At 50.8% G+C, this 12902-nt stretch overlaps 1 protein-coding gene across 1 annotated transcript; it reads right to left on the bottom strand.

The window, feature by feature from the left end:
• Positions 1 to 4844: 4844 nt before the first annotated feature.
• On the bottom strand, positions 4845 to 11259 carry HAPLN2 (hyaluronan and proteoglycan link protein 2). The gene is made up of 7 exons (XM_012449812.2): positions 10373 to 11259; positions 9758 to 9938; positions 6747 to 6858; positions 6161 to 6514; positions 5852 to 5968; positions 5537 to 5719; positions 4845 to 5210 (listed from the first exon to the last, which is right to left on the bottom strand). The coding sequence occupies exons 3-7, from the start codon at positions 6832 to 6834 to the stop codon at positions 4927 to 4929; spliced, it is 1026 nt and encodes a 341-aa protein (XP_012305235.1). The 5' UTR covers positions 6835 to 6858; positions 9758 to 9938; positions 10373 to 11259; the 3' UTR covers positions 4845 to 4926.
• Positions 11260 to 12902: the final 1643 nt, after the last annotated feature.

Here is a 12902-nt window from a genome sequence, read left to right as displayed (position 1 = left end):
AGGCAGAGATTGCAGCGATGCAGCTGAGGAAGCCAAGGAGCAGAAGCCACCAGAAGCTGGAGAGGCAAGGAAGGGTTCTGCCCGCCACCTCCAGAGGGAGGGCGGCCTGCCGACACCGAGGCTTTGTTGCCGCTGTTCTTTACCACGGTGCTATTGAAAACCTAATATGGGACTTCTGGCCGGTAGAGAATAAATGTCTCTATGGTAAGAGAATGAATATCTGTTGTTTTAAACACAAAATTTATCGTAATTTGTTACAGCAGAAACTAATACAATGGAGAACCTTATAATGAATGGACTGACAGTCTCTGAATCTGTTAATTAATCTCAACATTATTGAACATAGATCAAGGGCGGGGCGTGGTGGCTCACACTTGTAATCCCAAAATTTTGGGAGGCCAAGGCGGGAAGATCTTTTGAGGCCAGGAGCTTGAGAACAGCCAGGGCAACATGGCGAAACCTCGTCTCTACAAAAAAATTACAAAAACTAGCTGGGTGTGGTGGTGCACGCCTGTCATCCCAGCTACTCAGGAGGCTGAAGCAGGAGGATCACACGAGCCCGGGAGGCAAAGGTTGCAGTGAACTGAGATTGTGCCACTGCACTCCAGCATGGGTGACAGAGCAAGACTCCGTCTCAAAAAACAAACAAACAAAAGAAAGTAGAACAAATAGTCACCAGGTGCCTCCTGATGTGACGAGAGAAAGTATACACTATCACTTACGGACTGTTCCTAGAAAACAGTGAGTGTGAATTTGTTTATTTATTTAGAAATGGAATCTCACTCAGATGCCCAGGCTAGAGTACAGTGGTGCAATCGCAGCTTACTGAAATGTCTGCCTCCTGGGTTCCAGCGATTTTCCTGCGTCAGTCCCCCAAGTAGCTGGCATTACAGGACCCCCACCACTATGCCTGGCTAATTTTTTGAATTTTCAGTAGAGATGGGGTTTCACTATGTTGGCCAGGCTGATCTTGAACTCCTGACCTCAGGTGATCTGCCTACCTTGGCCTCTCAAAGTGCTGGGATTACAGGCGTGAGCCACTGTGTCTGGCTTGAATTTAATCAAACTTCTAAATATAATCACAGGGGACAAAGGAACATGATAAATGATATTTGCAAAGATACACTCAGCCAAACCCAGAATGTGGGAAACTTGACAGGAAAAAAATGACCTAGTTTCTTAAACAAACAATATGGCATAGATAAAATGAAGGGGACAGAAGTATTATAGCTTAACAGAGACAGAAAGAAATTACTCAGGAGGATAACTTGAATGCAGGAATTAAAGTCTAGCCTGGGCAACATAGTGAAACCTTGTCTTAAAAAAAAAAAAAAAGCATCAGGCCAGGCATGGTGGCTCACGCCTGTAATCCCAGCACTTTGGGAGGCTGAGATGGGTGGATCACAAGGTTAGGAGTTCAAGACCCACCTGGCCAATATTGTGAAACCTTTTCTCTACTAAAAATACAACAATTAGCCAGGCATGGTGGTGGATGCCTGTAATTCCAGCTACTTGGAACGCTGAGGCAGGGAGGAGAATCACTTGAACCCAGAAAGTGGAGGTTGTGGTGAGCCAAGATGGTGCTACTGCACTCCAGCCTGGTGACAAAGAGAGACTCAGTCTCCCCCCAAAAAAAAAGAAAAGAAAAAAGCATCAATAAACCGCCTCATCCCCCAAATTAACCAATTGCAATGTTGCAATGTTGTAGACCTTAGCTGGATTCTAGTTTGAGCAAATCAACTATAAAATTTTATTGTTTGGCCATTCAGAGAAAAATAATCATTTAAATAAAAATTAGTTTAATTTTTGGGAGGAAGTGTGATAATGGAATTATGGTTATTTTTAGAAGTCATTGTTAGAAACGCATATTGAGTCTTACAGGTGAAATGATAGAATATCTGGGATTTACTTTCAAATACTCCAGCAAAACCCAACATGACTGAGAGGACCCAGGAAAAAAGAAGGGCAGAATTTTGATGATGGTCAGCCAGGTGATGGAGTAGTTCATCACACTATTCTCACTACTTTCGTGTATGTTTGAAGTTTTCTATAATAAGAAAGAGTGGTGATAGCAACATGCAGAATAGTTGTAGGAATGAGTGGTGTTGCAGTTTTGTAGTTGAAGAAATGGAGTTTTGCAGCAAATGGAAAGCTCCTCTCCTGGCCTTTTTGACTTTTTTTTTTTTTCACAGGGTCACCAGGCTGGAGTGCAGTGGTGTGATCGCGGCTTACTGCAGCCTTGACCAACCTCCCTGGCTCAAGCGATCCTCCCACCTCAGCCTCCCGAGTAGCTGGGACAACAGGCGTGTGCCACCAAGCTCAGTTAATTTTTGTATTTTTTGTAGAGGTGAGGTTTTGCCATGTTGCCTAGGCTGGTCCCAAACTCCTGGGCTAAAGTGATCCACCCGCCTTGGCCTCCCAAAGTGCTGGGATCACAGGTGTGAGCCACCGTGCTTGCCCTATGGCCATTTCTCGTATGGTCTATTGCCCTTGGGCTGAAGACATTACACTGAAGAAAAGCCATCCTCCTGCTGGCTGAGCTGCTGGGGTCCGGTATCTTGGCTTTCTGGGGCTCTGACTTCATCATAGGCCATAGCTTAGAAAACCCTGGAAAGGGGTAGATGGATGGGTGACTACCAATATGTCCCAGAGTCTAGACCGCTCTCCTTGGTGCTTGTGGTGGACACTGATGCTGTTATCAAATATTTCCAGTTTCTCTATTTCTAGGCCAAAGAAGCATTGCTCTTTCTTGCCCCCTTGTGGTTGGGTGGAGCCATGTGATTAGTTCTGGCGAATGAGTTGTAAACCGAAGGGACAGGTATCACTTCTGGGTGGGAGCTATTAATTGCGTTTGTGAAACCCTGCAGAGCTCTTTTTTATTTTTTCCTTCTGATGTGGTGATTGACGGTATTCGAGATGGTGGCTGTTCTATCAGCCTGTGTTCCTGAATCACAAAAATAAGAACTCCCTTCTAGACCACGATGCACATGTAGCCTGAGTGAGAAATAAACCTTATTTATTTATTTAGAGACAGACTCTAGCCCTGTTGTCCAGGCTGGAGTGTATGGTGTGATCTCAGTTCACTGCAACCTCCACCTCCTGGGTTCAAGCAATTCTCCTGCCTCAGCCTCCTGAGTAGCTGGGATTACAGGTACCTGTCACCACGTCCAGCTAATTTTTGTATTTTTAAAGTACAGACGGGGTTTCACCATGTTGGCCAGGCTGGTCTCGAACTCCTGACCTCAAATGATCCACCCACTTCAGCCTCCCACAGTGTTGGAATTACAGGTGTAAGCCACTCTGCCCACCTGACTTTCCTATCTTTGATAGTAGTCCCTGCAAACCCTTCTGGGAGGTCTGCAGTCTGCACATTTTGAAATGTTTAGGTCATCTTACATTTGTTATCTGAGATTTGGGAGTTGTTTGTTATCACAGCATAATCTATCTGATCTTGACTAATATAGTGCCAAACAACAACCAGCCCTCCAGGCTGCCTGGTAAGAAGCTGAAAAATTACTGTTGTTGCCAAATTACTGTCATCACAATAATTATTAATTATTATAGGTACCACTTGAGTGCCCATTATGTGTACCAGGCATGTACTGCCCAGTACATGCAATGCCTCAACTGATTGCAATCACAAAAGACAAAAATTATTATCCCACACCAAGATGAGAAAACCAAGGTTTAGGAAATGGCACAAATACCTCATTTGCTGCATGATGGTTATTGAAGATGGTGTTCATTCTATCATTCTCTGTAGAGAAGGGGTTTCACTGTATTGGCCAGGCTGGTCTCTTTAGCAATTATAGCAAGAATTCTCTTTAGCAATTATAGCAAGAACCCCCTTGGAAATCAATTTTGCAACATATACCAAACACCATTAGAGTGTTCATACCCTTTGCCCCGTTCATTACTATTATCTAGCTCAGGCTTTTTGTAGTATAGTTAGAAACCAATGTATATACACACCAATATATATGTGAAAAGTGAACTAATAACATTAGAACTTGTCTCTTGAATTGCTAGTATGTTTCCTGTAGCCACGATGGAGAATGTGACTTGTCCAGTTCCCCCTTTGCCTTGGTGGTCCTGGTGTTTGGTGTTTGCCTCCTCCTTCTGCAGGGTTAATTTCCTGTCAATTCTAACAACAGTATCACTTTTCTATTTTTAATAGTAGTCCCCGCAAACGCTTCAGGAAGGTCTGCAGTCTGCTGCACATTTTGAAATATGTTTAAGTTGTCTATTTGTTATCTGGGGCACACAGGGTAGGCCTAGGGGCATGGGGCGCCCCTGGCAGATTTGAACAAATCTTAGGTGAGTGTGCAGCGCCCCCGCGTGGCGCCTGGCGCAACAACATCCTGTCTTCTCCCGCGTGGGTCCCGGCCAGGCGCCCACGACGTCTCCACCTCTCCCTCTCCCTTGGCCTATGGGTGACCTCCGGCCGCACTCCCGCTCTTCCACTAACCCTCCCCGTAACGGCAACAGCCCTGTCCCTCACTCTGTCTTAGGCGCTCAGTGGCCACGCAGGGTCCCGGGTCATCAGCTCAGACACGCACACACGCACACTCACACACACATCCACGCCTCGCAGCGCTTACAGCTCCGTCCAACACAAAAGGTCCCCAGGTTATTTTATTGCCGTTAATACCCTCGGCCTCCCCTCCCGCCCACCGGCGGCTGAGCCCAATGCGGGGGCTCGCGAACCTCAGCAGGTCCGAGGGTCTCCGCCGCACCTCGCCGCCGGGGGCGCACCCGCCTCCCCTCCCCATTGCCTGGCCAGCCGGGGTCCGGGACCCGCAGCACCCGCTGGAAAGGCAGGTCTGGAGAGGCCGCTCCCGGTCTGGAGCTCCGGAAAGGGGTGGCGAGCGAACCCCGCTACGACTCCCACGCTTTGTCGCGCGCGCTGGAGAGGACACGGTGACACTAATTCTCGGCGTAGCAGTAGGTCCCGTAGGCTGCCTGCTGGGGCCTGGGGAAGCCGAAGCTGCGCACTCCGGGATCCGGGAGCCCCCCGCAGCGCGGCCGCGGCGTGGTGATGGGGAAGCGCACGCTGCCGTCAGCCAGCCAGCCGCCGTCGCACTGGTCTAGCCCCGAGAACTTCCAGGCTGCGTAGAGGTGCCCGACCTTGGCCACCACGGCGCCGCGTCGCCGGCACGCCGCGTGGGCTTCAGACAGCGTCAGCCGCCCGGGCACGAAGAACACTTGGCCTAGGGACCACAGCGGGTCACCGACCGAAAGCAGGGTGGGCGGGGCGGGGCAGGGCAGGGAGGCTGACTCCCAGGCGGCGGAGTTGGGGCGCCGACCGCAGAGGGGCGGGATCGGACTTGGGTACCAGGAGTTGGGGGATCAAGGCAGAAGTGCTGGGAGCGTTTGGAGAGGTGGTCTGGAGCCTGGGCGGGAGCGCGGGCTGATGGAGGGGCGGTGCCTTGGAGGGACCCGGAGACCCTTCCCTAATCTCACACTGAGGTCCACTCCCCGCCTCCCACACTTTTCAGACCCCGCCCCAAGACCCTGTCTTCGCCCCTCCCCTCACCCGCCAGCACCGAGGTGAAGCAGAAGGCGTCGTAGCGGTCGCGCATCAGGTCGCGGGGCCCGTAGCTGCGGATCCCGGGCCTGCCTCGGCCGCCGCACGGGGGGCGCGCGGTGAGCACAGGGTAGCGCACGGAGCCCTCGAGCAGCCAGCCGGCGTTACACCAGTCCAGACCCTCGGTCCACGCTGGCGGGAGACGGCGGGGGTCGGGATGAGAGGCGTTCCAGGCAGGAGCCAGACTGAGCTCGCCTGGCGCCCTCTGTCGGGCCCCTGCGACAGCTCGGCGGGGCCTGGGCGGTGCTGGGTTTGGCCGCTCACCCTGGTAGAGCTGGGAGTAGGTGGCCAGGCGTCCGTCCTGCTCCTCGCACGCCTGCTTCGCCTCGTAGTAATTGAACTGGTACCGGCCCCGGCTGGGTTGGTACGGAAACACCACACCTAGGGGGTGGCGGGGAGGCTGGGGAGGGCCAGTAGACGATGGTGGAGGGGGAGGAAGGGCGGTGCGGCCTGGGAGAGGGAGCTGGGGTTCCCTGGGGTGAGAGGGAGATACTGGGAAGGCGCCCTGGGAGACCCCAGGCGAGGCAGCCCCGCCTGCTAGAGAGGAATGGGGCAGGAGCAGAAGGGCCTCACCCTCCAGGCTCAGGGTCAACGCCACGCTCTCGTCCTCAATGCCGTTGATGAGCTCGCAGCGGTACCGGCCCTCGTCCTCCAGGCGCACGCCCGCGATGACCAGGGAGGCGTCTAGCCGATGCCCCCTCCTCATCCTGGCGCGCCCTCCCAGGGGCCCGTACCCCCGGGCGTGCGGTCCGTTGGTGACGAGGATCAGCGTTTCCCGGAGCTCCCCGGGCTCCACCTTGCTCCAGCGCACCTTGTAGCTGGGAGGCGAGGTGCCCAGGACGCAGGGCAGCGTGGCCGTGGCCCCACGATGAGAGTGAATGACCTCGTGGATGGGGGGTAGGAGGTAGTGGGGGCCCGGGTGGGATGCTGAGCAGAGGGGGCCACAGTGGCAGGAACCCCTTGATCCTCACTGCCCCAAGTGCCCATCAGACCCTGCTCCCCAAATGCTTTCTCCAGAGCCCCCCAACCCTCTCCTCCATTGCCTTCTCAGCAATGACTTTCACTCCCTGGGTACCTGCAACAGCTGCCCTTTCCCCTTTCCCCACCCTTGCAGTCTCCGCAAGCCTTCCTCAGAGTCTGGCCTGGGCTGGGGTCTTACCTGGGTCTCCTTGGGCTTTATGGAAGATGGTGAAGGCCCAAAGGAGCAGAAAACAGCAGAGCGCGGGGAGGGTGAGCCAGCCTGGCATGATGGAGAGTTAGCCGGGAACTGCCTGCAGGGCAGGAAGGATGGGAAGTTCTCAGGACTGAGGCAAAAGGGTGGGGAAGAGCAGGGTTGGGGGTGAACTCCCATCAGAGATTCCTAGAAGGGACTGTCCAGCTGGAAGCCACTGGGGCAGAGAAAAGGGGTTAGTGACAAAAGGACGGTGATGAGGGGAGGAAGGCAGCAGCAACCCCCTTTCTCTCCCTCTCTTCCTCTCTCACATCCTCTCAGCCTGCAGGTACTAATTTAGCATCTCCTCTACCTGTCCCCCTCATCACAAGTGCTACTTCCCAAGCTTGCCATCTGGACTGCCAGCTCGTCTCTATCCTCTCCCAGCACCCATTCTCCATCTTGAAGCCAGAGTCAAAATGATCTTGTCACTCTCCTGCCTTTTTTTTTTTTTTTTTTGAGATCGAGTTTCGCTCCATGGTCCAGGCTGGAGTGTAGTGGCATGATCATGGCTCACTGCAGCCCCTAACTTCTAGGCCCAGGTGATCCTCCCACCTCAGCCTCCTGAGTAGCTGGGAATACAGACATGCGCAACCACACCCAGCTAATTTTTTCTTTTCAAGTTTTTAGTACAGACAAGGTCCTGCTGTGTTGGTAAGGCTGGTGCTAGGATTACAGCAGGTGTGAGCCACTGTGCCTGGCCTTGTCATTCTCCTGTTTGAAAGTGACTTCTGATTGCCCTGAGGATGAAATCCAGTCTCATAACCACAGCTTCCAAGGCTACCTATAATCTAGTTGCTCCGTGCACCTCCAGCCTCGCCTCGCCTCTTACCACGTTGGCCTCTGCACTGTGCCCCAGACGTGCTGGACTTCTGGCAGTTTCCCACACAGTCCAAGTTTGTACTCACTTCCTTTCCTTTGTGCCCGTCTTGGTTACACAGGCCTCACCTCCTTTGGGAAACCTTTCCTCACCCCCAGTTTGCTACACTGTAGTGCACTGTCATCTGCTGAACTGGGGACTTTTTTTTTTTGAGACAGGATTTCACTCTGTCACCCAGACTGGAATGCAGTGGCATGATCATGGCTTACTGCAGCCTCCCCCTCCCAGGCTCAAGCCATCCTCCCACCTCAGCCTCCCGAGTAGCTGGGACTACTGGCACACAACACCATGCCCCACTAAATTTTTTTCTTTTGTATTTTTTGTAGAGATGGAGTTTTGACATGTTGCCCAGGCTGGTCTTAACTCCTGGGCTCAAGTAATCCTTCTGCCTTGGCCTCCCAGAACGCTGGGATTACAAGCCTGAGCCACTGCACCCAGACAGCACTTCTTGTCTTACAAGTACTCTTACTAGCACCTAAATTTAACAGTGTGAATTTGAACTATATGCATATGCATATATAGACTATATCAAGGAGGTTTTCCAGAAACTATGAAGTTAAAAAATATAAAATTATAAAGTTTTTTTAAAAAACTACTTTAAATGCAATTATCTATTTCAGTACAGTAGTTGACACCCCTCCTCTTTTTTTATTTATTTTTATTTTTTTTTAGAGACAGGATCTTACTATGTTGCCCAGATTGGCCTCCAACTCCTGGGCTCAAGCAATCCTCCCACCTCAGCCTCCCAAGTAGCTGGAACTACAGGTCTGAGTCACTGCATCCAGCTCCTTCTTTATTGTATCATTCTTATCAAACCTTGACCTTTAAAAAAAAATGAACTGGGTTGGGCACAGTGGCTCACCACTGTAATCCCAACACTTTGGAAGGCCGAGGCGGGTGGATCACTTGAGGTCAGGAGTTCAAGACCAGCGTGGCCAAAACAGTGAAACCCCATCTCTACTAAAAATAAAAACTGTAGCTTGGTTTGGTGGCACACACCTGTAATCACAGCTACTCAGGAGGCTGAGGCAGGAGAATCGTTTGAACCCAGGAGGCGGAGGCCGCAGTGAGCCGAGATCATCCCACTGCATTCCAGCCTGGGGGGTAGCACAAGACCCTGTCTCCAAGAGAATAAAAAAGTTGACTGAAGACTTCTTGACTTCACTGCATTTGTTTTCCAAATCTGGCTCCTCTATTTCCTAATTGCATGACTATGCATAAGTTGCTTATCATGCATAAGTTACTTAACCCCTCTCTGCCTCAGGGTCCTCATCAGTGAAATGTGGGGAATAATGGCACACCTACTTCACTGAGTAGTTGTAAATGAAGTGAGATATGCAAAATGCCTGAAATAGTGTCTGGAAAGTAATAAGTGCTCTGTATGTGTTAGCTGTTATCTCCAGTTCCCAGCATAGTTTCTGGCACATAGTAGGTGCTAAATAAGTGTGTGTGGTTTAATGAATGAACTTACATTAAAGACTCATGGGAAGACAGGATGGGGAATGGAGAGAGGGAGGAAGTACCCAAAGTCTCACTCTGTCCCCCAGGCTGGAGTGCAATGGCACGATCTCAGCTCACTGCAACCTCTGCCTCCCAGGTTCAAGCCATTCTCCTGCCTCAGCCTCCCAAGGAGCTGGGATTACAGGTCCCTGCCACCATGCCTGGCTAATTTTTGCATTTTTAGTAGAGATGGAGTTTCACCATTTTGGCCAGGCTGGTCTTGACCTCCTGACCTCAGGTGATCTGCCCACCTCAGCCTCCCAAAGCGCTAGAATTACAGGCATGAGCCACCGCACTTGGCCACATGTATATTTTTATATTTACTCCTCCCAGCAATTCTCTGAGGCAGAAACAATTATAAATCCCATTGTACACCTGCTGAAACAAAGGTTCACACATTTTAGGAAATGAGGTCACACAGCTAGTAAGAGGAAGGGTTTGCCGGGACTTGAATCCAGATCTGACAATGAGGCTCGAGCACTTAATCACTGATCTGTATTTCTGTATTTCAAAACAGGTGCACATGCTCTTCATACCCCCAACAGAAAATGAGAGAGTAGTCAGTGGCTCCATTGCCTACCTGGTCTCTTCACAGAGATGGAGGGAGCAGTGCTTAGCAGCTTTTTGCCTTGCTTGAGGAAGAGGTTCTGGAAGAAGCTGTTGCCAGGCTCCTGGGAGTTCCAAGCACCTTAAAATTCTGGGACTTGAGTACCTGATCAACACAGTTTCTCCTTTTGCACCTTTGAGCAAAAGCTTCTGTCCTGTGCTCAAAGAAGCAGCCAAGGTGCTAAGAATGACCCCCCACCCCCACCAGTCCACTCAGCCCTGTTAAGTGACCTGTGTCCAGCCCTGTGACTATATCTGTGAAAAGCACTATTCTGGAACCAGGGGAAGATGCTGGGCTTGGGACGAGGGCTGGGAACCCATGAAGGGGAATGGAATAAAGGGGGCAACCCAGGCATGATGACCTGGAAGAGTGCAGAAAGTGAGGTGCTTCATTGTTTCTCGATGCCTTTAGACCAGAGAGGGGTGGATTGATCGGTGGATATGAAGGTGTTGGACTGATGGGGATGGGGATGAACTCTAAACGTGGCTCAAAGATCTATAACTGCCAAGCTCCAGCTGCCTCCTTTTCCATATGCACCTCATCTAAGCAGCATCCCCATCTCCCCTCGCCCCACAACAGAGTACTCACCTCTGCCCTCTGGTGCCTGAGTTCGCATTGCCTTTGCGAACGGACTCTCAGGTGGGAACCATCCAGGACTTTCAGCTGCTTCAGGAAACCTGACCTCTTCTGTACAGCCCCCTGTCTGTCTGTCTATCCTTTCCTTCTCAGTCCCCACCCCATCGGAAGCACAATTTCCCATTGTCTCTGTCTTTTCCCCTATTGTTGAATAACAGGGCCCCTTTCTTTATTCTGTGGGTAATGGCAATGAAATGTCAACAGCTGGGGATGTGGGATGCAGGACCGGCTGGCACATACCACCGGAAAAGGGCCTGGGTGGGGGGCGGGATCAGAACAGGAATTGACATCTCCCAGAGAAGAGAATAGGGTGAGGGGCAGACAACGGATGGTGGAAAGGTTGAAATGGAATCTCTCTCAATACTTCAAACTACAGGGCTCTAAAGAGATTTTGTCTGCAGCCAGGGGAAAGGCTGGGCTCCATGAGGACAGAGGGAGTGGCTAGCACTGTAATAGAAGAGATGGAGATCAGACAGGAAGGAGGAGTTTTCTGTCCTTGGGGAGGAACATGAGAATTTCTGAGGCTAGCAGGACTTTGGAAATCTCTCCAAAACCGAGGTTATCTTGTTGCTTCCCTAATTTTCTGCCTCTTCCCTCAGCACAAATAGAAAACCTTTTTAAAGTACTCAGAAGGACGTCCTTAATCTTCCTAGATGGAAATTCATTTAAAGAGACAGGGGTCTCCACCTGTTGCCCAAGCAGGAGAGCAGTGGCCCAATCACAGCTCACTGCAGCCTCAAACACCTGGGCTCAAGTGATCTTCCCACCTTCGCCTTAAAATTAGCTAGGACTACAGGTGTGCACCACCACATCCGGCTAATTAATTTTTTTTTTTTTTTTTTTTTGAGACAGAGTCTGGCTTTGTCACCCAGGCTGGAGTGCAGTGGTGCAGTCTCGGCTCACTGCTACCTCTGCCTCCCGGGTCCAAGCCATCCGCCTCTCACCTCAGCCTTTTGAGTAGCTGGGACTACAGGTGTGTGCCACCACGCCCATCTAATTTTTGTAGAGATGGGATTTCACCAAGTTGCCCAGGCTAGTCTTGAACTCCTGGGCTCGAGCAATCTGCCTGCCTCGGCCTCCCAAAGTGCTGGGATTACAGGCATAAGCCACTGTGACCGGCCTAATGAAGTCCATTTTAAAAACTTTCCCATTGAGGCATAATTTAGACACAAAAAGTGCATGGAAATTATGTGTACAGGTAAATGAATTTTTATCTGTGTGCATGTGATGTACACAGGTAAAAACCCACCAGATCAAGATACAGAACATTTCCAACAAGGCCTAATAGGCCTGATTGTATTTTGTTTTCTATCAATGCAGAGGGAGAATTCCCTCCACCTGCCCCTGTAAACAGCCATTTAGAAATGTTTTGAGCTTTAAGTTGCATTTTAGCCTTATTTTCTCTCTGTTGAGCAGCCCCATGGAAGTACCTTTGCATTATTAAAAACATGTAATTTCATGTTCTGTAAGTCAAAAAATTAAAAAAAAAGAAAAAGAGTCCAGGCACTATGACTCATGCCTGTAATCCCATCACTTTGGGAGGCCAAAGTGGGTGGATCACCTGAGGTCAGGAGTTCGAGACCAGCCTGGCCAGCATGGTGAAACTCTGCCACTACTAAAAATACAAAAATTAGCCAGGTGTGGTGGTGCACACCTGTAATCCCAGCTCCTCAGGAGGCCTGAGGTGGGAGAATCACTTGAATCCGGGAGACAGAGGTTGCAGTGAGCTAAGATGGCGCCGCCACTGCACTCCAGCCTGGGCAACAGAGTGAAACAGAGTGAGACTCTATGTCAAAAAAAAAAAAAAAAAAGAACCATCCCCTTTCAGAACTGGAGGAGACCTCAGGATGCTGAACATTTACTAGAGGAGGAGACAGAGGAGATGGAGAGGAAGGTGGCTTGCCCCAAATCACACACAGTCGTTGAGTCAAACCTAGAAGTTTCCGCTTTTCCCACTAATCTTCTTCTGCCTCTCTCCTTGGCTGTCCAGTTCAGACAAGTTCCAGGTTTTCACTTGGGCCATATCTAATAAGAGGAAGCCCACCCTGAATATATATATATTTTCTTTTTTTGAGACTGGGTCTCATTCTGTCACCCAGGCTGGAGTGCAGTGATGTGGTCACAGCGGACTGCAGCCTCGACCTCGCAGGCGCAAATGATCCCTCCCACCTCAGCCTCTCGAGTAGCCTAGTGCACAATGTGCAACACCACACCTGGCCAACTTTTAAAAATTATTTGTAAAGACAGGGCCTCCCTATCTTGCCCAGGCTGCTCTCGAACCCCTGGACTCAAGTGACCTTTCCCCCTTGGCCTCCCAAAGTGCTGGGATTACAGGCGTGAGCCACTGCACCCGGCCGACTATACTCTTGAGAGATCTGATTGACTCTCTTTTCCCTATCTACTCCGTCCCTGTTCTTAAGCGCTTCCCTCCTCCTCCCACGACTGTCTCTCTCATGGGAGAAGACAAATAGCCCCCTGTCTC

Source organism: Aotus nancymaae, unplaced genomic scaffold (assembly GCF_030222135.1).
Source record: "Aotus nancymaae isolate 86718 unplaced genomic scaffold, 86718_ANA_hifiasm-v0.15.2.pri h1tg000108l, whole genome shotgun sequence".
In the NCBI taxonomy this organism is placed as follows: Eukaryota; Metazoa; Chordata; class Mammalia; order Primates; family Aotidae; genus Aotus; species Aotus nancymaae.
This window is presented reverse-complemented; position numbering and strand designations above follow the sequence as displayed.